Raw genomic sequence first — 26,683 nt, 5'->3', positions numbered from 1 at the left:
GTACCCCTGTAATACACGTACCCTGGCTAATCGCGTGTATGACTTCACGTGTACCCCTGTAATACACTTACACTGGCTAATCGCGTGTTATACTTCCCGCGTACCCCTGTAATACACGTACCCTGGCCAATCGCGTGTTAAACTTCCCGCGTACCCCTGTAATACACGTACCCTGGCTAATCGCGTGTATGACTTCACGTGTACCCCTGTAATACACTTACCCTGGCTAATCGCGTGTTAAACTTCCCGCGTACCCCTGTAATACACGTACCCTGGCCAATCGCGTGTTAAACTTCCCGCGTACCCCTGTAATACACGTACCCTGGCCAATCGCGTGTTAAACTTCCCGCGTACCCCTGTAATACACGTACCCTGGCTAATCGCGTGTATGACTTCACGTGTACCCCTGTAATACACTTACCCTGGCTAATCGCGTGTATGACTTCACGTGTACCCCTGATATGCACGTTACCCGCTTTGCGTTCCTTGTTTGGCTGCCCTGTAAACTGGTCCAGGGTTAGCGCAGCCCTTTGCGATGATTTAGCGATTTTGCTGGCTTTTCCTTGCGCGAGGGCGTTCTTGGGGGCGTTACTGGCGCTGCTGCAGGGTCGCTGCGATACTCTGCGCCACGGCTGGTTTGGGAGCATGAAATCCATGAATACGCTGTGCGCGGAAATCGGTTTTAGCGCACGTGCCTGGCGCAGTCAATCGCACGCGGACACTCTGCGCCAGCCGCTTGCGACACTTTTCTGCGAAATTCTATGAATTACCCTGAAAGTTGTGGTTTACCAATTGGCAACATGGTCAAACGGTTGCATTAAGGGATTCTGTAAGGTACAAAATAACTTAAAGATGTCCAAGAATATCACATTTGCCAAGTTACTTCCAACTGGAATTATTACATGCATTAACCAAAATCACATAAAATTCGGTAGGCAGGACAAAAGTGGCCACAAATAAAGCTGATTGGGGTTTCTTATGCTGTTTTGTTAGAGTGTATCATACTGTGCGCCAGTTGTCTTCTTTATGGGGCCGGCTCTGAGATTTGACTTTGAAACAAAGAAGGGACCGGAGTTCTCTCTTAATCTTTGAGCAAATGAAGCAGCCACAGTTCCAGCACTGCCACTATATATGACGATCAAGAAGCAACAGAAGCCTTGGTGCTAGAACTGGGAAGCTTCATGCGGAGAGAGTTTGTAGACAATGTCGGGGCGACGTGGAAACTGAGACATCTGCTAATTGAAAGTTATTTAATACCGCTTCGATTGTTTCCTTAAAATTTGTGAAATTGGTAGTGTATTAAGCAGCAGATTATTTCTGGTAATATATTTTTAATTCTGAAAGAACGGATTTGTGTTATTGCTGCGATTACTTTTTTAGACATTGTTTTAAGAAATGTTGAAACTGCACTGATGTTATAATGTTATTAATGGTTTCCTGCTCTGGAACTTTGAAATTGTTTTCGTATTTGCTCTGATTATTTTATGAAATGTTGCAAGAGGTTTAATGTTCTTTAAGCCATACAATAAATTATAAATACGAATTACATTTATTACCCAAAAATCACACAAAAGTTTTGTTAGAGAGTATCATACTGTGCACCGGTTGACCTCTTTATGGAGCCGGCTCTTCGAGATTTGGCCTTGAAACTAAGAGGGGACCAGAGTATCTGCTTAATGCTTGAGCAAATGAAGCAGCCCAGTTCCAGCACTAAAACACGGAAAATGGCATAACTAAGCAATTCATGAATAATCAATCTAAAAACTTTCTGGTCGACATGAAAGCCTGGGAAAATTATGTGGTCTTTCAAAAGCACTGGAATTAAGCCAATAGGTATCACACATAGGTGTTTTAATCACCTCTAGTCTCAATACATAGTTTATACAAAATACATATTTTCTACACCATCACATTAGTGAAGTACATATCACAACAGAACAAACTGAAGTGCCCCATTACTTATGGGACACTTTGTGACGTATATTAAACAAAAAACACATAAAAAGAGAAGTTAAATTAACAACACAACTTAAAGGAAAACATGATACATACAAATACCTGAAAGCAACTATATATAAAATATACATAGACATTGTGCAAAGAAAAGCAAGTAATCTCATGCTATAAACCTAATCATACAAACAAAGAAACTAATTTGTGATGGGTCTAAAGCTTATGGAGTACTGCCCAACCATATTTAACATTGCATGCTATTCAAGGACACAAAAGGTACACAAGTTCTTTAATGTGAGTAGTAATATTTCCTACGAGAAACCCAATGTGACCAAAACAAACAAACACCTAAGATTTCTTGTTCTGGCTGCAAGTTCGGTTTGCTTTTTTCTCTTGAGTTATATGGCAATGAGGACCCTATATTTCTGTTGTTGCCCTCTTCTACTAAACACCCATACAAATTCCAACCAAACATAGGACCTATCCCTGGACGATGTCGCTAGAGTTTAGCTAATAGCTTTATACGGGTACTGTAGGCGGGACGGGATGATGTACTGACCCGCTCCCCTGGACTTTTCGGTTGGTGATGGACAAAGCCTTCCTCTGGACCTAGAATAGGTGGACCCTGTAGGGAGACACCAAATCACCCTGGTTAGTGCCATCTATCTTGTTAAAAAGAACCCTAAATGCTGCTATGTGCAGCCGTAAATACGGACCTTGCATCCTGGCTATCCCAATGTTGGAGGAGCAGAGAAAAGCATGGTAGTGTGGCTGATTTAAGCCAGCTAGGTATATATCCCTGTGCAAATAGTATATGGCTGCCACTATGTGTATCAAGGAGCAACACAGGCCTTGTTGAGGAAAGCCTCATTTTACATCGTGACAAGGTTTCCACTCCCAAGGGGTTGACTAATATCTGAGCCCCATACCGAATATGGCACTATGCTCTTCTTTGTGCGGTCTTCCAAAGAATACCAACTTTGTCTGCATCCAATGTATTAGCACACTAACAAAAAACAATGTGTGAGGGCGGTTACATGTCCCCATGTCGAGTTTGCTCTTCCAAAATAGAAAGACTTCCTAGAACCAGAGCAAGACTGAAGACTCAAATGGCTGTAGCATGTAGGACTACTTTTAGCCAACTGGAGGGTGTCTCTATATGCTCACCACCTTTCCAAGATTTACTGGGATGGCAGTATACAGGGCAAGTGGCAGGGAGGACTACGTGTGATCACAAAAGAGGTGAATGGGCTTCGGTGCTGCAAAAGAATTGAGGAGGATTGATCCAAGATCAATTCAGTACTGCACTACTGTTAAGAGGCTAGCCCATATGCCGACTACCCACACCCTGTACAGAGCTCTGCTGCTTAGGAGTTAGATCCATGCTTTAAACAATAAAATATAAATCCCAGATGGCGGCCAGACCAGTCTAGCCCTGCTGAGCCTCCATCCCGGTGCATACTACTGCTCTCGGGTGACTCACAGGCCCCTTCCTGCCCAACCTTCCGTTCCTCACTGGCCCAGCACTTATGTAGCTGCAGCTGAAAGTAGCCATCAGGCTCTGCGACAAAGGATTCCACTGGGCGATTCATCCTCGCTTCTGGGAACCTCACAGCCATGCCTGACTGCCTGAAGTAGCTAATTACCGAACGGCCGCGCTGGTTCCTCCACCTCGATCTCCACAGCCTCCCATCATTCCAGTCCTTGATGGGATGGGCTCACTCTCTGCTAGAGGTTGGTTGGGCCCTCTGGCAAGCTTTCAGCCCTCTGCTTCCATCAGTGCGCTCTGCCTGTTCTTGGGGTCTCTCTGCACACTATGGGGCCAAGGCACCTTGTGGACTGACCCGTCAAATCAGTTGGCTGCCTACAGAGGCCCCAGATAACCAACATGCTGGCTACACTGTTCCCTTGGTACTGCTCTGAATCTTCCAGCCAGTTGCAGCTCTCATGGAGAAACCTCAGCCAAAATGCTGGAGGTGTTTGGATCCCATGGATCCAGGCTGAAAGGGCAGCATCTGCCAGATCCCATTTCTGGTTGGCACCAATGCAGTGCCACATCCTCAAACCACTAGGCATCATCACCCTCACATTACACCTTCTTGAACCTGCAGAACTGCCTCTTGCATGGCCTCCATAACTCTGTTGAATACCTGCTCCATGCGCAATCTCGGATTCCACTTGGATGACAAACTCTCCATGCATCACCGAATAAACACCTCATAAAATTTTGCAACCTAGAACTTAAGCCAGCACATAACATCATACCTTACACCTACACCACCTACAGAGCTTCCCTGCTTAGAGCAATCTTCTCCACAATAGACAACACCAACCCCCCTATTAAAGTCTACCTCAATATCCCTCTCTAAACTGCAGCTTACCCAAAACAAAGTGGTCTGGATGATCTTCAATCTCAAGGCTCATGACCACATATTCCCTGTGGTGGACAAAGATCACATACTCCCAGTTGTACGTTTAAGTTGCACTGTCTAACACATAGGAACCTCCTCAATCAAGGGCTGAATACCTCAGAAATGTAAGGAGACCCTACAATCCCACAAGAAATCTCAGCTCATCTGAAACTGCTCTTTCACAGGTTCAAAAGTTCTCCCAAAAAAAAAAAATATATCACTTTGCGGGCAGCCACTTTACACTCCTTGCTTTTAGCCTCTGGAACCAACCTTTGACTTGAAAGCAACTCCAACCAGTTCCCAATCAATTCCGGTGCTCCCTCAAACCCTTACTCTTTTCACAGGCTTTTATAGTTACTGGCAAGATGCCCTAGTTGTATCGCACCCGATATAGCTTTTATGACTCATGTGTCCGGTCCCATCACACACCACGATGGCCGCTGTCATTTCCTATGCCGGCATGCAGAGACGTCACAACTGAAGTTCTTCCAGAAAGTTATCTGGGGTAACAGCGGATGGGCTGCACGTCTCAACGCTCCTTAAGTATCAAGCGGATGCTTTGTTCCTTGATTTCCTCGAAAGTTGATTACCCGGCTATCCTTGGTTCCCTTGCTGCCTACTTCCCCCCTTCAGCCCCGGTTGCCTTTTCAAAGAACCCTATACTCGATCCTCTGGGGTCATCATTTAGCCTCTTAATGGGTCCTCGATACTCTAGAATACTTACCTCTGCTTCACCTGGAGCCTGCTGCTCCTTCCTTGTTCGCCTATTCCACTCCTGGTCCTAGTAATTTCTGTACTACAAAACCATCAGCGAACCAGCTCTAATCACAAACCTACTGATGTTCAAGAGTGGACGCCACCTTAGAGGTTTCTTCAGAATGGAGTGCTTCTCCCTCCAAAAACCGATTCCTCTTGGCACCCATCTGTCACATAGTGTCCCCATCCACCCTAGGGCAGAGTGGATTCAGGAAGGACCAATCTTATCTCGCGAGACCCGCCAGGTTTCTGTTTGGCGAGGTAAGGTCAAGATCTGACAAGCCTTCTAAAACCCATCACCTCCCGGACAGCCCCTCTTGCATCACACTCTCTGAAGCAAACGTCAGATGCATGTGTATGCTACAAGAACTCTAATAAAGGGTTCCATCAGTTTCTGCAAAAATAGCTGTGGCAGGCCTTTTGACAAACGTAGCAAGAGGCTAAAGACATTTTCTGTGGGATCTTGGTAAGTAGGACCCAAGTCTATGGTGTGCTTGAAGGATTTGCTGAGGACTGTGAGCATCAATGCTGTGCTGCTTTGAGAGGGATCTAAGGTTCTAGATCAGAAACAGCAGAGGATCAACTTAAAACGAATGGTCTCAACTGGCTACATTAACTAAATTGTATTGTTCATTCTGTCAAAAATTGTGTGTGCTTTTTAGTGCCTTTGTTTTGTGTTTGTGAATGTATACTCAGTTTTGGTGTGTTGCACGTGTTTCTGTGCTTTAGCTTAATTGGTTAAACTATTAGATATGTACTTATTGATTAGAGAACATAACAGCATAATTCTGTCCATCACTAATCAAATGAAGTGCATTCATCCAAACCTTCCATTGCCCCCTGATTCTAGGTAATCATAATGTGTGGGGCGGGGTTAACCAGGGTGCGGTTGTCTACCTCAAGAAGATCATGATCTATGTAAACCTGTACAAGACAGTCAATGAAGGAGTACACGAGAGGAGGATGGGGTATTGTGGGAGATGGCATCAGTCTGCGTGTCCTCTCTACACCTCACAATAACCGTTTCAAACAAGAATTATGCAAGAAGATTCCTACATCCAATTAGGCAGATGTTCTGGTCCCATTGAATCCCTTCAGGGACAAACCAAGGAGAAACCTTTTAGTAGTAAAGAGACAAACACCAGCTAGTGTCATCTAAACCATTGGACTTTAAAGAGCTTAACACAACTGCTTTGTTTATATTATTAAAACAGATCTCGTTTTTTTATTACACTGCAGAAAAAGGTAGAATGATGGGTGGTTTGTTCAGGAGAAAAAGAGGTATGCCACACACCCCATGATCCTCATTTTCATGGTTTCTGAAGTCATTCATCCATCCATCCATCCGTGAACGATTAACCATGTTGAGATATACTAATAGAGGTCCCATAGGTTCTACATTACTCGCTGTCATAAGAGACATGTTTGAGGTTAGTAGATAAGGTTATGAAGACCATGGGGTCAGGGTGCCACCACCCACTACATGATGTAGGGCCTGAAATAGGTAAAGGGAGGGGCTCCTGTGTTCTATCCTGTAGCGTCAGATCCATCTCCTTGACCTATACCATTGAAGTTACAGTTCAGCACAAAGACTGGGAAAGCCTCTATTTTTGCCTATAACCCATTAGCCATCAGAAATCCTTAACTTGCAATAAATCTACCAGATTTGCAGCAGTCTATGGGTGGTCAAATGAAAACATACAACACTCTTGCCTACTTTTCATTGTACTAAATGGGATTCTCCATCAATATAATTTGAATAACGGACCAAACGAGTGAGCAGGACCAGTGAGGCACTCAAACCACAGGGTACTGCGGCCTTCACGCAACTAGCAAATATCACTGGTTTCAAGTCAAGAGGGGCAGTGCATACTTACATGAAGCAAGGGTCTCAGTTGCAAACCAAAGAAAATGCTTTCGCTCAGCAAATAGTCATACAGGCAGAGACACATTTTGGACTGTTTTAAGATTCAAAATGGTGGACTATCCCTCTATGTTTTCAGTCAACATGGCTACGCCAGGAGACAGAACAAATCAATACAGTGGAGGAGCAATTTCTGAAATGCAGTAATCAATTACCAAGCTCAGCTCTTACAACACCACAGCAGACCACTACTCTGGCTACGTGAGAGCAAGAGGCGAGAACGGGTCAGTAATGAGCAGAAGCAGTGCAAAAGGGCAAGCAAGGAGTTGCTAAAAGAACAAGCTAGGGAAAGGTGGGGAAAGTGCTATAGAAGCAGAGCAAGTTGCTCAACATCTTAATTTGCCCCCTATCCTCAATCCCTTTCAATCAGGGTTCAGACAAGGCTTCGGCACCGAGACCTCTTTACTGGACCTCAAATCTCAACTGCTTCAGAGACTGGATAATCAGCAGATTTTGCTTCTAATTTCTTTGGACCAATCTGCGGTGTTTGACCTCGTCGATCATTCCATACTGGCAGACAGGCTTATGTCGGTAGCCAATTGCTCCCAGGCCGCCACCAAATGGCTGCTCTCTTTCTTATCAAATAGATTCAGAAGGGTGTGTGCCAATGAGGCGAAGGAACAGGCCATTCAGGTGCTCTTTGGAGTTCCACAAGGAGCCAGTCTATCTCCTTGCACTCATAATATCTTCATGGCTCCTTCCTTCACCCATCTTGCTCAAGAGGGTATTCTCTATTTTCTAATTATGCAGATGGCACACAATGTGTCATCCCTCTCACGGGTCAGTATGACCTGGACGAGAGTGAACTCAATCGCATATTCTCCATTATTGAACAATGGATGATGCTAAATAACCTCACACTCAACCGTGGTAAGATTGAACTTATGGTGGTGGGATCCGAGGGCATTTTAGCTAAACTTGACCCAGCTTATAAGCAATTCCAGCTAGGGGATGTTCAAATCCCCACTCTCCCCAAAGTAAAAATCTTGGCAGTGGTTCTGGATCAGTCGCTTAACATGAAGCCCTATGTAGCCAGTATAGTTTCATCCGCCACCTACTATTAAATTGTAGGCACACCTGAGACCACTTATCTCTCAACAGAATGCCGAGTCTATCGCCCAAGCCATTGTAGGAGCCAAACTGGATTATTGCTGCAGTCTGCTAGCAGACTCCAGTAAATCCACCATCAATCGTCTCCAGGTGGTTCAAAATGACGCAGTTAGAGTCGTAGCCGGACTCTCTTAGAGGGCCCATGTTTCTGAAGTGCGTCGAGCTCTGCACTGGCTCCCTGTTGGTTTCTTGGATATCCTTCAGACTTTTGGTCATCAACTTTAAATGTCTTAAGGGTACGATGCCACCATATTTACAAAAGGCACATAGGAAAAAAACCTGCCTTAGAAACTTGCGTTCTAACAATCATAACCTCCTTAAGCAGCCAAGATTTAAAACCAAAAAAGTGCAATTGGGTGCCTTTGTGTTTGCGGCCCAGGCGCTTTGGAATGCCCTGCCCAGTCACCTGAGAAACTTCAGTCTTGAGTAACTTCAAAAAAGGGTCTTAAAACCTTACTCTTTAATTAGTATTCATCGGATATCCTTCTCTCTGGTAACTCTTTGGCATTAGGATATCCACTGCTTATTTCTTGTTACGTTTGTCCTTTTCTGCGCCCTCATACCCATGGGTCTATGGCTGCGCATTACAAATGTTATAAAGTAAAGTAAAGGAGGGGGAGAGAGAGAGAGTGGGAAAGGGATAGAGTGTGGAAATGGCTGTGTGTGACTTTTATGTTTCCCAAATGTATTTTCCACCTTGCACTGCATATGACTGTATATTCACTGCACTGTTTATGCTAGCTGTTTACTTCTGTCAAGTGCTTGCATGTTCCCATGTGTGCATTGTGTCCTGTATTTAACTATTGCATTAAAAAGTCTTCATTGTGCTTGGTTCAAACATTACCTGATCACTATATTTTGTACTTTCATACTCCCTATAGTTGCTGGTTTCTAGCACACTGAACATTGCTCACCTGACGGGGACTCTGTCCATCGGTGTACACAACACACCCCCACCGGGTCTGTTGACTGCCTGGTCCAAAACTGGACCTGTCTGGGGTCTCCCTCACGGCCTCACACATTTCGGTCTGCCTCCCACTTCCACAAGAGAGAGTGGGAGAGGGAGAGAGGAAAGACCTAGAGAGGGGAACAGGAGGAAGAGAACAGCAGAAAGGAGAGGACAGACCTGTAGAGGAGAATAGAAGAAGAGGGAAAACAGGAGAAAGGTGAAACCTGGAGCAGAGAAAGTAGAAGAGCTGGAAAGCAGAGTGGACAGTGGAAAGTCAAAGGAAGGAAGTAGGAAAAGGAAGAGATGGTGAAGATACAAGTGAAGAGCAAGGTGAGAAGTACAGGACAGCACTCATGGGTGAGAAAAGAATCACCCAGCGGAAAGAAGACAAGTTAAGATGGAAGAAGAAGAGGGTCAGATTGATGCGGGCATTGAGGAGAAGATCAGAAATAGAAAAAGAATGATGTGGTAACTTGAGAAGATCAGGTGCAGGGTAGCCTGACCACCTCATGCAGCCATCAAATGGGGCAGAGGCGACCACCTGCATCCTGGGGCTCATGCTTGGCACTCCCTGTACCCAGTAATATCTGGCAAAGCCTGTCCCAAGAGTGGCATCGCCTGTACTAAGCCAGGGCACTTTTAGTGTGGCAGGTGGAGAGGACCACCATGCAAAAGTCCACGCAAGCCAAGGTAATGTGCCAGGGACCTTTTAAACCATATCGACTGCAAGTGCCTTACATTTCGACTGCCATGGGGTGGAGGAGAGTCCCAGAGAAGTGATGGCCAGACTGATGGACTACGGTCCTCAAGCAAATTGCAATGGCTCACCTTTGATTCAGTTGAAAACCTATATTTATCCAGCCCAACCCAAGCTCCAGACCCATCCCGAGATGCAAAATAAAACAGATTGTACTTTACTTTGAGTCTTGAATGATTCTCTGATCCTTCGCCAGGACACCACTTAAATTATCCACTTCTCTTTCTGCAGATTGACATAGCTATCAAACACCTTTGCAAGCTTCTACACCTTTATAAAAAACGATTCTTGACAAGGTGTTCGGGATTTCAGAACAAACAAGAAACACAAACTGACTGTCAGCATGGAGGTGTGGCAGAGCAGGCTGTATTCTACCAGGACACAAGGGAGCTAGAAGGAGTAAAGATGGATAATCCTGACATGGCTGGGGTGGAGGGCTAAACATTTTACAACTGTGGAGGTGGCAGGAGTCAAATGAGTACATTCAATCATTGCCACCTGTGCACGCCCTGTCAAGGACAATGAAAACAGTTCCTTCTGTCCTCATCCTACTTGATCTCCCTTCTGCTTTTGATACGGTCAACCATGCCATCCTGCTTAACCTGGGTATCACTGATCAGGCACTGGCCTGGCTGACCTCCTTTCTCTGACCGACCCTCACAGGTCCAATGTGGGTCCTTCCTCTCCTCAATCTCGCTCTCTACCTGTGGTGTTCCACAGGCATCCAATATTTCTCCCTGGCTGTTCAACCAATACCTGGCACCTCGCACCCACCGCATAGCTGCTCTCTGCTCCAAAATTCAGTGCTATGCGGATGACACTCGGCTCGCTTTCAGGGTCCCCTCAGCAGCCTCTTCTCCCTCATGCCGGATTGTCTGTCCGCAAACCAGCAGTTGTGTGCTGCCAATGATCTCTGTCTTAATGCCAGTAAGACAGAGATCCTCCTCATCAGCTCACCAGCACCTTCCCTTTCTGTCACTCTGGCTTCCCACTCTGGGCCCTCTTCCTGCTCCTAGCTGTGAGGCTAAGACCCTATGGGTCATCTTCGACTCCACACATCTCTGACATCTCTCCTCTGAGGTATTGTTCCTTTTTTCACTTTCCCCCAGAAGCTCACTGTCTCCAGAGCTCTGGTTCCCTCCGGGCTGGACTACTGCAACAGTAGTCTAAATCTACCTGCCTCTACTCTCAGTCCTCTACAACTCATCCAGAACAGAACTGCAAGACATGTCCTTGGACTCACTCTCCATCTCTGAAATCTCTCCGTTGGCTTCCAGTGGCGGGAAGGTTGAAGACCCTCTGCATTGTCCACAAGGCTTTCTGGGGCCTGGGACCACAATATCTCCAACTCTCTCTACGGAAATATCTTCCTACTCAAGCTCTTCACGCCTCCACCTCCAACTCCTTGAGGGTCAGTCGCTTCTCCAAGCTACAAGTTGGGGGCAGATCTCTTTCTTCGGCTGGTACCTCCCTCTGGAACAGCCTCCCTGCCTCTTAGAAACTTGAGCAGAACCATCTCTGGTTTCCGGAAGCACCTCAAGACCTTTCTTTTGCTTCTGCCTTCTCTCTTCATCTCCCCTGCTGGTCTTCCGTCTGATACATGCACTGGAAACCTGGCAACCCTCTGAATTTGACCCCAGGTCCCTGCATGGCCAGCTGCACACCCACACTGCCTCCTGGCACCCCCTGCACTTGTGGTCTGTATCTGTAACACTACAGTCCCCTTTCCTGCACTTATTAGACACCTGTTGTCTACACTTCTAAGACTCACACTTGCCACCTGTTGGCTTCCCTACTTGTTTTGTTCCGATTCCTTGTCTTACACTTGTCCATCCTCCCCCTGACCCCCTCCTCCTCCGGGACTTCTCCCCTACCCTACCCTACCCTGCACTTGAGCAATCTCAATGTCACTAGGCCTAGTAAGATCGTTGTTTTTGTCCTCCCTCTGTTTCACCTCCCTTGCCTTGTCACGCCTTGAAACACTTGTGTATAGGCGCGTTATAAATGCCATATCATGTGTCATGTCATATGTCATATGTTCTCAGAGGCAAGACAGATACATCCATTCCCTTCCCGTTTCAGTGGGAGAGGAGTTCTGCACATACAAAAATAAAAGGTTGGTCGTACGTTTACAGGAATATACAGATAGCTTACAACTTTTTGAAGTTAGGCGACGTTACATCACAACATCCCATGGATGGATGGAGGTGACTTGCATTCTATCCGAGAGAGGGGTGTGGAGCAATTCCGGATGGGGGAACATGGTAGATGCAGCACATATTCGTAAAACAGTTATGAGGAATGGGGTGTAGCGCGATTCCTAATATGGTCAAAGGGTAGATGGAGCACTCATGCATAAGACAGAGTCCTGAATAATGGGGTGTATCTTATAATGCATCGGAAAGGGCTCTGAATCGCAAAACCCAAACACAAAATGTGTAAAAAAGTGTAGTTTCAAGAAACGTCCTGAAATCCCATTACCCCCATTTTACACATAAGTATGATAGCAAGTTAATACCATTGCATATACAATCTATGTTGTTCGACGCAGGCACTGCAAACCCTTTCCTGTGCAAGAGTTATGTATTCGTGCCCCAAGCAGACATGCTGCAATATTTAGTTCCAGAATCAATGGGGTTGATCACACACTCACAGGGGGAGAAGTGATTGTAAACCAAGAACAAGTGAATATTCAAATGCCGTACAACCGTATAAGAAACCAACGTTTGATCTTTTTTATATTTCTTTAAAGAAAGAACACTTTGAAAACTTGAAGAAGAAGACCGTCAGCTTTTATGACAACCTTAAGAAAAAGTTCCTGAATGACCAGCAGAAGAAGAATGAACGCTGGGCGAAAGAGCATGACATCTTTGTCAAGTACATGGAGAGGGACAAGCAGAACCAACATGAGACCCCACAAAAAAAGAACACCAACACACTAGATAATAGAAAAAGACCCCCCCTAGGTGCTTTAAGGATCTGAAAGTGCACTTAAGGAAAACTAACTTCATCTGAAATGTTATAGTCAGCGTAAAGACTTCTGGCCTGTTCTCTTGTTAGCATGTTCCACCGTTTCCTGTGCATGCTGGAACTTGTCATTTTATTTTTGTTTTCCAACATAGCAATAGCAGGAAAGTTGATCTAATGAAAAATCAGTTTCAAATGAGCCATGTCACAGGAGTAACACACACTGGCCCCCGTCATGTTGGATTGCTACGATTCAACATACCCTGGACTTTAACTTTCTGTAGGCAACTGGAGCAACAAGACCCAAACACGGCTGGGATCGAAACCTGTGGCATGGCTGCTATGTTGCATGTATAACAATCATAAAGCAACTTCCTGACTCACAACCAATGTCACTTGTCTTCATTTGCCAAGATCTAAAGGTGATTTCCAAGCTATTGCATTGTCTGAGGTTGTTGCTGGTGTTGACCATTGTTCGCTATTCTTCTTACATTTGCTCTAGCTCATCACAGAAATGTGTAGTGATATACGTGCTGCAGCATACATGACCATCTCTCAGTCGGTGTGCTTGTTCATGAAGCCCTTGAATGGTAGGAGACAAGACATCACCAGGTCAATCTGTTGAATTCCTAAAAAGCTCACTGCAGCATGTTATTGCATCTTTGCTTAATACTAAGTATCCTGTTGGAATTTCAACACAGGGAAAATAGCACATACACCTACATTAAAAATGTGTCGTTATGCCACTATTCCAAAACGAGACTTACAAGCAACCATATGCATGAAAAGAGGGAACATTGCCCATGGATAAAGCGTAAGCAAAACAATACAACTTTTCGTCAGAATACCTGGATCTGTGATTGGGATCCCCGTGGACTACAAAGGTGAGCAGCCAATAGTCGTTTGTTACAAGGGGAGACCAGGAGCTTTAATGGTGGCATGGGTTATGTGAAGAATCGTAGGATCTTAGATCAAGCTACTTGCTTGCACTGCCTTCCAAAGGAACTTCATGCAATGTGGAAAAAGTTTTCCTTATGGTGCCTGGAGCTTCGATCTGTCAGAATTGCCTTTAGAACCGGTCACTCTTACATTGCTGTTGTATTAAGTCTCTAGGTCTTTGTGGTTTCAGCTGCTGAGAGATGTTTTCTTATACCAAGGGTCTGCAACTTGTTGCTTTCCAGGTGTTTTGGACTATGTCTCCCGTGATCCATCACCAGTAACTATATTGGCTGGTTCTTATGGGAGTTTTAGTCCAAAAACATCTGGAGAGCCAAAGGTTGCAGACCCCGGTCTTAGCTGATGTCCCTCTAGTTCAATTGTTTAGTACGCTTTCATTGAGTAAAAGATAGCAACTTCACAATTGCAGGACAAGTGCAAGCATAGAACATTACCAAGTACTATTCCCAAACAGTCACCAATCCAATCCCATCATCATTTTGCAGGCCTATTAAGGTCGTGTGCAAAACAACAAGGAAGCAAGACACGACACCAACACAGGGCAGGTTAGCAGGGCAGGCAGTGGACACAACAACATTGCAGGACAGGAAGTGATGTCAAAAAAGGGGAGAGAACTGATTGAACAATTCATAAACCGTGGAAAACTACTCAAAAAGATCTGGTCTGAACACAATAGGTTTTAAGGTCAGGCTTACAGTTCATTAAAGTGCCCCATATGGACACAATGGGCCCATATTACCATACCTTCTCCTATCTAATGTTCAAGGTTCTTTCCCACCTTGACTTCTGGACCATACCGATGACCTAATCTTCCACCCATGGGTGTTTACCACAAATTTTGAATTTCCTTTTTGGCACATGTGTCAGAACTAAGTCCATTGCCAGGCATGGATAGACCAAGTAATAGGTTTCATAATAACATTCATAATATCCGACAATACTGGTATTTCTAACTCCTCCCGCTAGTGCAATTAGCTGAGCCATCTCCCTAGAAAAATACAACTCCGTTTATTCGCGAACATGTGTTAGTGTAGCCCCTAGGCCGTTACAAGACCAACAAGCTTCAAAATCAGCGAGTGAGTCGAAACAGCTACTCGAGAAACCAGATGTGGCACACACCTCACTGCTTATTATATACAAGATGTAGATCCCCATTAGCCCTGAAGGGTATCCTACCAAAACATTGCAGCCCATTACTCCAGGTAGATTTCACCAGATTTCATTTTTTTAATTTTTTTTTACGCATTTCATTGCAATATAGAGGGGCTGGGGGTTGGGTATTAATGTGGTGAGGATTTGGGAGGGGGAGCGGAATGCACACACAAATGTCAAAATCATAGTCGCAGTAATGGATTCGATGTCAGAACATAGATCCCCTGAACATCCCCCCCATGAGAGGCATGTACACGCAGTAGCTTATAAATATTAGGGATGTCTGAGAACCCAGATGTACTCACTGTGTCTAAAGTACTCTGAGAATCACCAACAACTGGTGTTCCTGTCCCTCAGTCATGGAACATTTACCTAAACCTCAAGTAACTCACAAATACATATCTCGACATCATTTACCAACGGAATCCCAGCAGAGATCTGCAGTATCCATTGAGTTTTTAGTATGGGCTATTAGATGTCTCTTGCAACACCTATAAGCCAAAACTATTGCATTAGAGTGCAGAAGCGAGGAATGGAATATGAGAGGGGCACTCAGCCTATAAGTGTTGTTTTGTTATGTGCCCACCTATTGACAGCCCATGGCCATTCTCATTTCTATGGCCATTCCCACCCAGTTCTTGCCCTAGCCCACCCAAAACACCACCTAATGGGAACTCTTTGAGCTTGCTTTAATTAATGTAATGTTTACCATAAAACGTTGCACTCAAGTGCCTGCCAGTGTTTTTTTTTCAAAGAAATCTCCTGAGAGTTAATGACTTAATTGGAGTTGAAAACCTGCTACTGGTGTAATAAAAATGTCTTACCAGGTCTGCCTTCAGCCACTCTATTTATAAGCATTCTGCATGTCCTTCCGTCAAGTCCTGTTAAAAACAAGCATTGGCAAAGCCAACAGTTTAGCATTGCATACAAGTATTAGGCATTTGCCACGCAATGCTTTTAGATACCAAGAAACTTGCACAATTTTGCACCTGCTACCATCCATGACCAATTAATCCTACTACGGCTGTGCCTGCCAGTGCCTTTCCCCATGTCTAAACAAAAGCCCAAATTGTTGGCATCACCTTTTATTTCGCAGCATGATAACTGGTTGCCCCAGAACGATATCTGCAGTATTAAATTGATGCCTAACCGTCACATACATTTCCTCCAGTTTGTTTTACTTTTAAACTGTTTTGCATTTATTAGGAAGGCTTTGAAAGTTACCATATATTTTATTGATGTCAATACAAACAAGCATGGGCAATGGCAATAGTTTTGTCTTTCGTTACCTGCCAAATGCCTAATACTTCTACACTAGCCACATCTATTGGCATTTGGCAATTGTTTGCACCAAGTCTACAGAGAAGGAAATGTTGTGCTCATAAATTGAGCGGCTGAACCAGACCTGGTTTTATTACACCAATAGCGGGTTTACAACTCCAAATGGAGCCATTAACTCTCACATGGCCACTTTGAAAAAACACCAGGAGGCACTTTGAGCACAAAGTTTTATGTTAAAGCTGGATTAAAGCAAGCTCAAAGACTTCCCACAAGGAGGTGTTTGGGAGGGGTAGGAACAGGGTGGGAATAGCCATAGGGATTAGCATGCCCAGTCAATGGGCAGGCAAATAAACAGACAACTAAAAACTTTGTGTCCCTCCTCATCATTGGGGAAGCTTGCAAGTGAGGCACGTCAATATGTGAATGCTGCTGTCGCAAATCAATGCAGACCCCATATGTCACTGGGGGGTTGGTAAGGAATTGAAGATAACGGACGCCCATGGGCAAGTGTTGCTATATATTACGTGAGTTAGAAAGTTACATGATTCACTAATAGGCCAAAGTAAAAAAAATAAGATACGAGCCAGGGAGTTTCTTCATCAGATTAAACATTACGTTGCTTGTAAAGTGGATTTTGCCAATTCTGCCCAATGACCCTGCGAAACATTTAATTCTGTAAGCAAGTCCTCCGCTTTGTAAAGTGCTAATGTTAGGTTGTATGGTTATGGATTGAAATAACCACTCAGGAGCCTTGTTTAGTATAGATATCTTTAGTGGGTTCATAGAGACACAGGTAAGTACATCAGGATATATGTCAGACAAGTTCATAGGATAGAAGCATCCACCGGTCCCCCTTCTCTTAGGCTTCAGATCTCAACTGACTCTCTGTGGAATTAGAGCAGCTTCACACCAAAACATTCTACAGTCAACACTCTACATTCCACACTCCAAGCCCACACACACTATCAGGGGATGACCAGAATAATTAAAACCCAACACATCTCCCCCCTTACATGACAACATAGAATAATGGGGAGACTGAGAAATGATGGGCACTAAACAATTATAAACAGAAGGATGATGGACACTAAACAGTTTTGGAACTAAACATTAAATGATCAAATCTACAGACATCCTCCTAGAATATACCCATCCAACAAACTACTCCTAGCGAAAGCTAACCCCTACCAAGTCCTTAAAAAGCCACAAATAGCTAAACCACTTCCAACAATCACCAGAACCATAACAGGCCTTTTATGGAACTCACTTCAATGGGAGCCAGCCCACAATCTCATGCACAACCATTTCCACCTACCTCACAGCAATATCCCTACATCATCATTCACTTGCAACAAGTTGTGCCAACACAATCTACAGGGATAACCCCACTATCTGCCTAAAGCATAATATTTCAACTCCATTATGGGCGTCCCTCTAGAGAACCCTCTAGAGAAACAAATGCTCACAACTGAGCATATTCCAATCTCCTCCACTCCACCACTCCAGGCACCATGCCTGAGCTACTGAATGCTCACCATTTGAGCATTCCATGCTCACCATAGAACAACCAAAACACGCACTAATATTTCCACCACTCCAGGCACCATGCCTGAGCTAATAAATGTTCACCATTGAGCATCCCATGCTCACCAAAGAGCAACCAATAACCTCCACTCCACCACTCCAGGCACCATGCCTGAGCTACCAAATGCTCACCATTGAACATCCCATGCTCACCCTAGAGCAACCAATGCTCACACTAGTGACCTCTACTCCACCACTCCAGGCACCATGCCTGAGCTGTTAAATGCTCACCATTTGAGCATCCCATGCTCACCATAGAGCAACCAAGACACGCAATGATATCTCCACCACTCCAGGAACCATACCTGAGCTACTGAATGCTCACCATTGAGCATACTACCACATTCCGCAAAACCTTTGCTCCAAAATACCAGGCATCAACGTCCCTCTAAACCATTTGCACAATTGCAAACCTTAGCACCACATACTCTGGCATCTACATCCCGCCAAGACACTTTGCGCCTAAACACCGGGCAATTGCATCCCACAACACTTTGCGCACTCATCAGCAATATGAATTAACATTTAGCATTGCACTTATACATCGCTTGCTACATAACAGTTGCAACCTCACACACATTTCCCAAACCATACAGTTAGAAACGTTTGGCATAAAATATGGTAATCAAATGTTAATCCTACACTTGAGTCCAATATTTAAGACTTGCAACGCCTTTCAAGTCCTTTCACCTGTGGGAAAAATTGTTAGGTTAATGTAAGGCATAATATGACTGAACATTACCTAGGAATGCAGTAGGTCCAAATACACAGGAATATTTTCCGAATTCTAGCACTCTCACACACACCATCAGAGCATATGTCGAAAAATGCCTGTGGAGAAATGGTCACGTTAGTGCAAATCAAACATCACTGAACATTTCTTCTAAAAGCAGTAGGACCAATCAATATCCACAACTTGTCATAAACACCTTGACACCATGAAACGCCCAAAATCACATTTTGTTATCACAAAGCACCACTTAAATCGGCACCATACCAGTAAATGGCTCCAACATAATAACTTGCCCACCATAGAGCCATCACATGCCAAATAATAACACTCTCCCTAAACTGGGAACCAACTGTCACATTATGCACTACAACTTTTCCAATATAAGCGCACATCCCCAAAAAAACAATTTTGAAAGAAAGTTGTGAAAATACTATTAAGTCACCATTGCCAAAGGTAGTACCATACAAAACTTCCTATACTTGCAATCGCGGTGTAAATACTCTCCTAAAACATTGCAGCAACACGACCTTACAATAAACAGCAAAATGTGGCAGCAATCACATTTTTTTTTCCGCATTGATGATCCATTCAACAATAAAATAGTTACAACAAAACAGTTGTTTCCGACTTCCAAGTCACGCCGTGGCTTCAACTCACGTCCCCGATGGTAAGATGGTGAAACTGTCCACAAGTAAATCCCAAAGTTCATCTCCTTCTCACTGCAGTAATAATCTGCTTCATGTCGTGCCCATCGCATTGATTAGCCGACCGAAAGTCATCCGATCAGCATTCCTATCTTGTTTAGAAAAACAGGACGAAACAGACCACTTTACTCTTTTCTTTTCCATTCCATGACAAAAACACGGGCGTCTGTTTCTTTCATTTCCTCATTACGGCGCACGTTGCATAGTGTCGTTGTCTCAGCCATAGGGACGTCTTAAACACGTTGAAGAGTTCTTTACTCTGCATCCTTATTCATTACAGTGACGTACTAGCAACAGATCCTGCCATGAAGAACCTTTACTTCAGCATTCTCTCCCGCTCACAGCAACAATCGCTGATACCCTGTGTAGCCACATGACGTCACCATTGCAGAGCGGAGCCTCTGCATGAACAGAGCTCCCAGGACCAACCGTCACCTGGCCCCCAAAAGCTGTGATGTCCCCACAACAAAGCAGGCTGAACTCTAGTACGGCACAACATCACAGCTGCCAGCACGGTAATACTTTTACATATCCTTCGCTGTAGCTCCGGTCAACTTGTTGCACTTCAAAATGCTGGCATCCAAAAACACGCAATAGTTCCCCCGGCCCCTTAAACACTGTCATTCTTGGCCATGCTCCCTTCTGATACGCCAAAATCCAGTGCACCATTGCCCACAATTCTTTTTCAGGCGCACATAATGGCGAAGGGAAATTACCTAGCAGCCAAATTACAGAACCATTGAAGGTGCACAGCGCTGCCCCAAAAACCCACCTCAGATGTCCCTGCTAACTCCAAGCATACAGGGCTCGGGGCGCGCTCACCTTGGGGCCGACGGGGGGGCCGGTGGATGCCTCTGGTGCCTCACTGCACTGCTTCCTTGTCTCCTGGTCCAAGCAATTACTGTCTCAATTGCTCCTTGCTGGTTTTCTGCTCCTGGTTCCACAGTCACCAATAATCCTCGTCGCCAATGTTAGGTTGTATGGTTATGGGTTGAAATAACCACTCAGGAGCCTTGTTTAGTTTAGGTATCTTTAGTGGGTTCGTAGAGACACAGGTAAGTACATCAGGATATATGTCAGACAAGTTCATAAGATAGAAGCATCCACCGGTCCCCCTTCTCTTAGGCTTCAGATCTCAACTGACTCTCTGTGGAATTAGAGCAGCTTCACACCAAAACATTCTACAGTCAACACTCTACATTCCACACTCCAAGCCCACACACACTATCAGGGGATGACGAGAATAAGTAAAACCCAACAGCTAACTAAATAAATCTGGATCTGGATAAATCTGGATCTGGTTCCATTCCTTATAAGCACTGTCACAATAAGACGCATCCACCTGCTGCTGCCAGTATCTGTTTACAATACCTCTGCGCTCTAGTAATGCGGGTTTCTTCCGGGTTGTGATCCCGAATCCTGCTCCTGCCCAGGTGCGCCCATCCGTCCAAAACAGCTCTGTACTTAAGACTCTGACTTGTTTGCTGGAAGGCAGCAGAGACACCCGAACACCTTTTTCCATTCCAATTATGCATCACAATGAGAAACGTGGAGCAGGGTCGCACTGCATAACATTGTCTCAGGCACCAATGAAAAAGCCCACAGTTGTTAATGGTAATTCATTCCCTTTGTGATAGACTCAGGTTTTTTTGTGTGGATAAAATGTGATGCAAATTGTGCAATATAAAGAATATTTATTCAGCAACAATGGTAACAACTACTAGCCACATAGTGAAAACTCAAACTGATCCACATTGGCAAAAAACAAAAGTGGGCCACTCGGAACCCAAAAAAAAAAAATGTTTTTAAAAAAAATGGCTCACACTAGCATTTTGCATTTTTGGTTCGGATAATGCCCTATAGGCCAGTCCGAGCCTGGCATGGAATCAGGGGAACAGCAAGAGGCTTAGTTGAGCATCCGAGCGATGGAGGGGGCATTAGCTCCACTCTAAAAGAACGGAAGTGATCTGCAAATGGTGGTGGGGCACCAAAGGAGGGTGAGGGGAAATCTGATTAAAAGGGGATGGGGGCGAGGGGGCAGATGCACTGGAGGAGGGCAAGAGGGAGATTAGCCGAAGAAGGGTTATAGGGGTTGGGGGGGATTTCCACTGAAGCAAGGCAGTAAGGGATGGCATGAAAGGGGGCGACTGGGAGATCTGCTGAGGGGGAGGGGCTGCCTGCTGAAGGAGCAGACAGGACGGGGTGGGCGCTGAAGGGTAGAGGGTCTAGTGGAAAGCAAGGGATAACTTGAAGACGTTCATAATTATAATTACAGACACCCACTGTAAAGCACAAGAAAACAAGTAAAGAGCAAAAACAAACAACTATGCCTCTAGCAAGGTTCAAGTGGGGACACTGCAGCTCCACGGAGGACACTTGCATTAGCGAACCCCAGAGCCACATGATATCATTTAGGGCTCAGCATGGCCCTTTGTGTGCATGTTTTGTAATGCAATTTATTTTTGCAATGAGACGTGCAAAAAGCATCCCCGTACCTGTGTTATGGTCAGTGCTGCGGAATGAGGCACTCCTGGAGCTCCAGGGCACTGGGGCAATGCCATAGCACCAGACAGGAAGGGAGACACATCAGGGGGGGGGGGGGGCTAATAACACCTAGGTGACAAAGATCCAAGAGCAGGATGAGGCAGAGAGGAAGGGACAGCAGCAACAAAGAAAGAGAGGCTTTTCACACCAATGGGTTATATTAATGTTAAAGGACATTTGTACCGCGCACTATCACCACCAAAGTGGTCCCCTGGCACTCTGGCAGCTCTGAAAAAGGGGCGCAGAGGGTGTGGGTTAGTGGGAATAAGCTGGGAAAGTGCAAGAGAGCAGTGATGTGCTGTTGGCAGCCTCAGCCCGGTGGGTCCGTTGGCTGGGCTTGGGGTGTTTTATGGTCCGTAGTCGTCGTGTGCTGTTGTGCAAGACTATGTGTGGTTTGTTTTGTTGTTGCATTGTTGTGAAGTTTGTGCGGATTGCTGCGTTTTAGGCTTGTGGTTGTGTTTGGTTATAGTTTGAGAGGTGTATGCAGAGGAATGGAATTGTTAGTTGGTTGGTTAGTTGGCATTGCTGTCCTTGTAATTGTGGGATTCCATCTAGGTGTGGTACATGCCAACAATCACATTTCTATCTAGATTCGACACAAGCTAGGTTCATTATTCTAAGTGTGGCACATGCCAACAGTCACATTTCTATCTAGATGCGACGCGAGCTAAAGTTCAGAATTCCGTACTAGTGTGGCACATGCTAACAGTCGCATTTCTATCTAGATGCGACGCGAGCTAAAGTTCAGAATTCCGTACTAGTGTGGCATATGCTAACAGTCACATTTCTATCTAGATGAAGGGGACGTCGGCGCCAGCTGGCCAGGCGTGCATCCAAGCACCCAAACAAAGGACAAATGACATAGCTTCAGGCTATGTAGTATAAATTATAAGGCGAGGTAACTGGAGGGAAACTCCAGTCCTTCTTGGTACTCTGAACAGAGCACCATAAGTCATCCAGCGAACGCAGGAGATGACATTTCTTTTCCCAGACCCCACCCACCCAGAAAGAAGGAGAAGAATGAGAAAGGAAGACGCAGAGAAAGAAAGGACAACAAACATTGTTCACAAAATCGTGGGAAGAAGATGGTGGCATTTGCCAGGAGGACACCCTCTGGCCCATGTGCTCAAAAGTGCAACGAGAGATGAGACTTTATCATGAGTGTAATTTACAAATACATTACAAATATGTTTTAGGATTTATGTCTGTGCAATAAAATCTACGGCTTTTTTATTGCCAACACTAAATCCAATGTCTCAGTTATCTGTGGGGCAAACCCAAAGGGGGACGGTAGGTTTACGGCTGGGGGTGGCAGTACAAATGGTTGCCATCTCTGCTCCCCAGCTTTTAGCTGGGCTGTAGGTCTCTGGCACTCTGCGGCTCACCCAGAGAAAGAGTGTGAATGGCTAAGGTCCGCCGCTTCTCCCGCACTGGGCTGCTCCAGCTGCCTGGGAATTTGTGCAGAATTATGGACCTCGAAAACACATGGCTGCTGCGGCTCACAGAAACGCTGCACATAGTTATGAATGCACTTTTTATTGACCACTGTAAACGTGTTTTAAGACCTTCACAGTCATAACATCTGCACAATGATATTTTTCTGAGGTGTTTAATTTCTATTCTGCCAGGCGGCAAAGCAATAGAATGCATTATGTGTGCGAAAGCCAGTTCTCTAGCTGATGCTCTTTAAAGAGCAGCGGCCAAGGGAATCTAGTCATCTATTGGTAAGTGAATGTATTGCAGGCCGCCTCCGAGATTCACAATTTCAAGAACAAATTCTGTTCCAAGAAAAGGAAACTAACGTGCTTCAGGAGATCAGAGAGGCAGCCATTTCCCACAGGCTGTTTCCGAAGTCCTGTTTCAACTGCCTCCATTCATGTTTTTTTTATCCAAATCATTTTTTTTGGTTCGCTTTTACACATTTGTTGAATAAAATGCACATGTCGGTTATTTTAGCCACTCACGCTTTTGGCTTGTCTCCAGAGTGCTTACTTAGAGACAGTCATCTAAGATGGCTGCCTCCATGGAAGAGCTAAAGAGCTCAGAGTCCCGAGATGGGCAGGAATGGGTGGGGTTAGCCATAGGGATTAGCATGGCTAGGGGCAGAGAAGGAGGGGGATTCAATAACCTAACAACGCTGTATCCCTCCTCAAATGTCATCTCCATTGGAAAAGCATTACAGACCCTCATTCGAAGACCCTATTTGAAGCGCTTATGTTAATGACAATAGGTCCGGCTAAAAGGTAGCACTTTCAGCGCCACCTAACAGCCCAAACTAAAAATGAGTTTGAACAGTGCATGCTGCAGGTGGTATAAATAAACCACTTTTTGGTCCATATGCATGAATCTGATGAATGAGGGCTGGAAGGTTTTATAGAAGTCACGGAACACTGGCATTGCTTTGGGCAACCTTCCAGACCATCGTTTTTTAGCCTGCCATGCAATTACAGAAGGGGAGAGACTATATGAAAATCAGCCTTGGTCCCACTGCATAAGGGGCAATCCACTGCAAACTGCTACGTCACATCCCCTCTGTGTGAGAACTTAAGCAACCCCATGTTTGAGCCTCATTGGGCAAAGCCAGTGATGTGTAGCTAAAGCCTCCAGGCACGTCCGACTAGGGGCGCATGTCTGTGCATACCAGTCCTACTCGGGATAGCTACAAAGTTTTTGCATGAATCAAAACCCACTGGAAAAGCTCCTTTGGCAACCCTCCAGATCATTTCAGCCTGCCAAGCCACTGCAGAGGGGAAAAGACCACATGCAAATCATGCTTCTGTCGGGGTGGTGAAGGAGGGTGCCCATTTTTACGAGGGATTCATTTTGCCACAGCATATTGACAGTACCGGGAGGGGGGATGGATGGCAGCAAACTGGGGCAGTGTTGTGAACCCTTATAAATCGAATGGAGGTAATTAAATGTTACTTTTAGTGTTACAAACATTTAGGATGTATACATATTAGATCTTCACACACGTAGAAAGATACAATATTAAAACTGGAAATGCAACAAACACAATCCACACAATGGGGCGCTTTGCTCCACGGTTAACTGTTGCTCATGAATTCTAAGTAGCAGGGACATTTTTGATGGAAAGAAGAATTAGTTACCTAGCAAGAAGGTCAGTGTACGAACAGGACAAGGTTTACAATTCCGAAAGAGAAAAGATGTTATCTCGCCCTTTGTATTAAAATCTTTAGAGGGGGTTAGTCATTTTTGTGGTGATAATAAACATGTGGCCCGAGGCCACGTTTGTCCAGGTCATCAGAGGCTGTTTGTGGCCGCATAAATTAGAAGGTCTCTTAGAGGCGCAAGGAGTCTGGGGAATTGAGATCACAATCAGTAGTTCAAAGAAAATATTTATGCAGTCCTTCCCCATTTATTAAAATACATAAGCGGACCATGTGCAATCACACTTCAAGTTAAAGGCCTTAAGCCAGTTATTTGTAGCAATGAATTAGGTTTTCAATAACAAAGTATAACCATGTACTCATATCATGACCTTCTATGGACGCATCTCAAGGTGGTGTGTTTTGAATATGATCCGACGATGATAATCAAGATAAGACTGGCCAATGAAAATGGAAGAATTGGGAAAAGATGGGATTTCTTTGAACAGGTTTTGTCCAATCATATTTGGGAGGGTGGATGGTAATAAAGTATCTGGGAGTATTTAAATTGTTGCAAAAAGTATATTATATGCCAATTGAGGTTGTATTGTTGAGAATTGGGGTAGTTTGGTCCTTCAACACCATTGTGCAATAAACTTGCTTTATGTACAACCATGTACTCGCTTCTTAAGTGGTGGGCATCTTTTGGGTTAAGGTGATTAAAGGCCCATCTCCACATTTGGCGAGCCAGGTTAGGAGCCTACATTTGGGGGTCTCCTGCCAACACCTCTCAGCTACGGCACCCCCCTCTCCCGGGACAGGGACCAGTCCTCCGTACACAGTGAAAAATAGATTTGCTGACGCCATATTGGTTAAAGGTCCGTCTGCTCTCCGGAGACATGGTGCTGCGGCTTAACTGTGTGGAACGATTTGACGAAGCACCATATCGAGGACCTTGGGTTCACACGAGTGCTGTGAGGTTGGCATCATCTAAGGAGACGCAGACAACCGATTCAATATAACAAACATACCTTTATTAACTCAAATGTCAGGATAGTGTAAGGCCTAACTTTCCCTATGCTAAGGTGGGATTTCCCTACCTAAAGAAACTAAGGATAGTCTGTGTCAGTAAGTTCAACTAAAAGTCTGTCTGTGTCCAAAACCTATGCTAGTCCTCACAACTAAAACAAAACAATGAGTAGGGGTGTCAACTGTAAACTAAACAGTGTTCCAAAAGCTATTTCCAGCTCATTCGTCATCTCCTCTGTCCCAAGTACCAACAAGTTCATCACAGGGTTCAAATGACCTTGTCTTGGATTTAAGGTAATACCATTCACCACCCTTTTAAATGTCAGGTTTCCCTTTCCCAAGTTCAATACAGTTTTATTGCAACAAGTCTCAGGGTTCCCTTCCCCAAGTTCAATGTAACAGTTGTTACAAAAGGAAGTATTTTTAAAGTTCCAACAATTCTTCACAGCTCAGGGTTCCCTTTCCCAGGCTTTAAATGCATCAATAGTAGTTTTTCTCATGACACAATAGTAGGTTTCCTTGTCAACAAAAAGGGGGTTCGCCGATCTTGGCGCAGTTGCCGGACCACATGGTTCACCTATTGCAGGTCACGTAACCAGGAACCTTTAGTTCCCTTTTATCTGTTCGATATTCAACAAACAAATAGTTTCTCAAAAGCAGCTTCGAAACAAACAGTTTCTCAGCCTTGATTTCACTCTGCAGTCAGAGTTCTTAATTCAACCTAGTTTACAATTTTCCTTCAGTGCGTGATTTAATGTTAGC

At 44.8% G+C, this 26,683-nt stretch overlaps 2 protein-coding genes across 6 annotated transcripts in view; one reads left to right on the top strand and one right to left on the bottom strand.

Annotated features, from left to right (window-relative positions):
- Nucleotides 1-13,217, top strand: part of LOC138492147 (uncharacterized protein C5orf52-like) — a 144,516-nt gene extending 131,299 nt beyond the window's left edge. The window contains exon 3 of the mRNA XM_069619149.1: nucleotides 12,613-13,217. Coding sequence (XP_069475250.1) covers nucleotides 12,613-12,843 — 231 coding nt within the window. The 3' untranslated portion in view covers nucleotides 12,844-13,217. The remainder of the gene's footprint in view (nucleotides 1-12,612) is intronic.
- The window catches only part of DUSP18 (dual specificity phosphatase 18), a 250,281-nt gene that overhangs the window by 151,224 nt on the left and 72,374 nt on the right, over nucleotides 1-26,683 (bottom strand). Inside the window, exons 1-2 of one of the 5 annotated variants that reach the window (XM_069619142.1) lie at nucleotides 18,544-18,574; nucleotides 15,761-15,817 (exon numbers count right to left, since the gene is read on the bottom strand). The exons of 1 other annotated variant lie outside the window; for it this stretch is intronic. The gene's annotated coding sequence lies outside the window, so the exon portion shown is untranslated. Of the gene's footprint in view, nucleotides 1-9,068; nucleotides 9,157-13,223; nucleotides 13,247-15,760; nucleotides 15,818-18,543; nucleotides 18,575-26,683 lie in introns of those variants that run through there. 3 more of the 5 variants (XM_069619141.1, XM_069619144.1, XM_069619143.1) reach the window with 3 other exon arrangements.

This window comes from Ambystoma mexicanum, chromosome 10 (genome assembly GCF_040938575.1).
Source record: "Ambystoma mexicanum isolate Mex_15411 chromosome 10, UKY_AmexF1_1, whole genome shotgun sequence".
NCBI classification, from domain to species: Eukaryota; Metazoa; Chordata; class Amphibia; order Caudata; family Ambystomatidae; genus Ambystoma; species Ambystoma mexicanum.
Note: the sequence above shows the minus strand (reverse complement) of the source record. Positions and strands in the feature narration are given on the sequence as shown.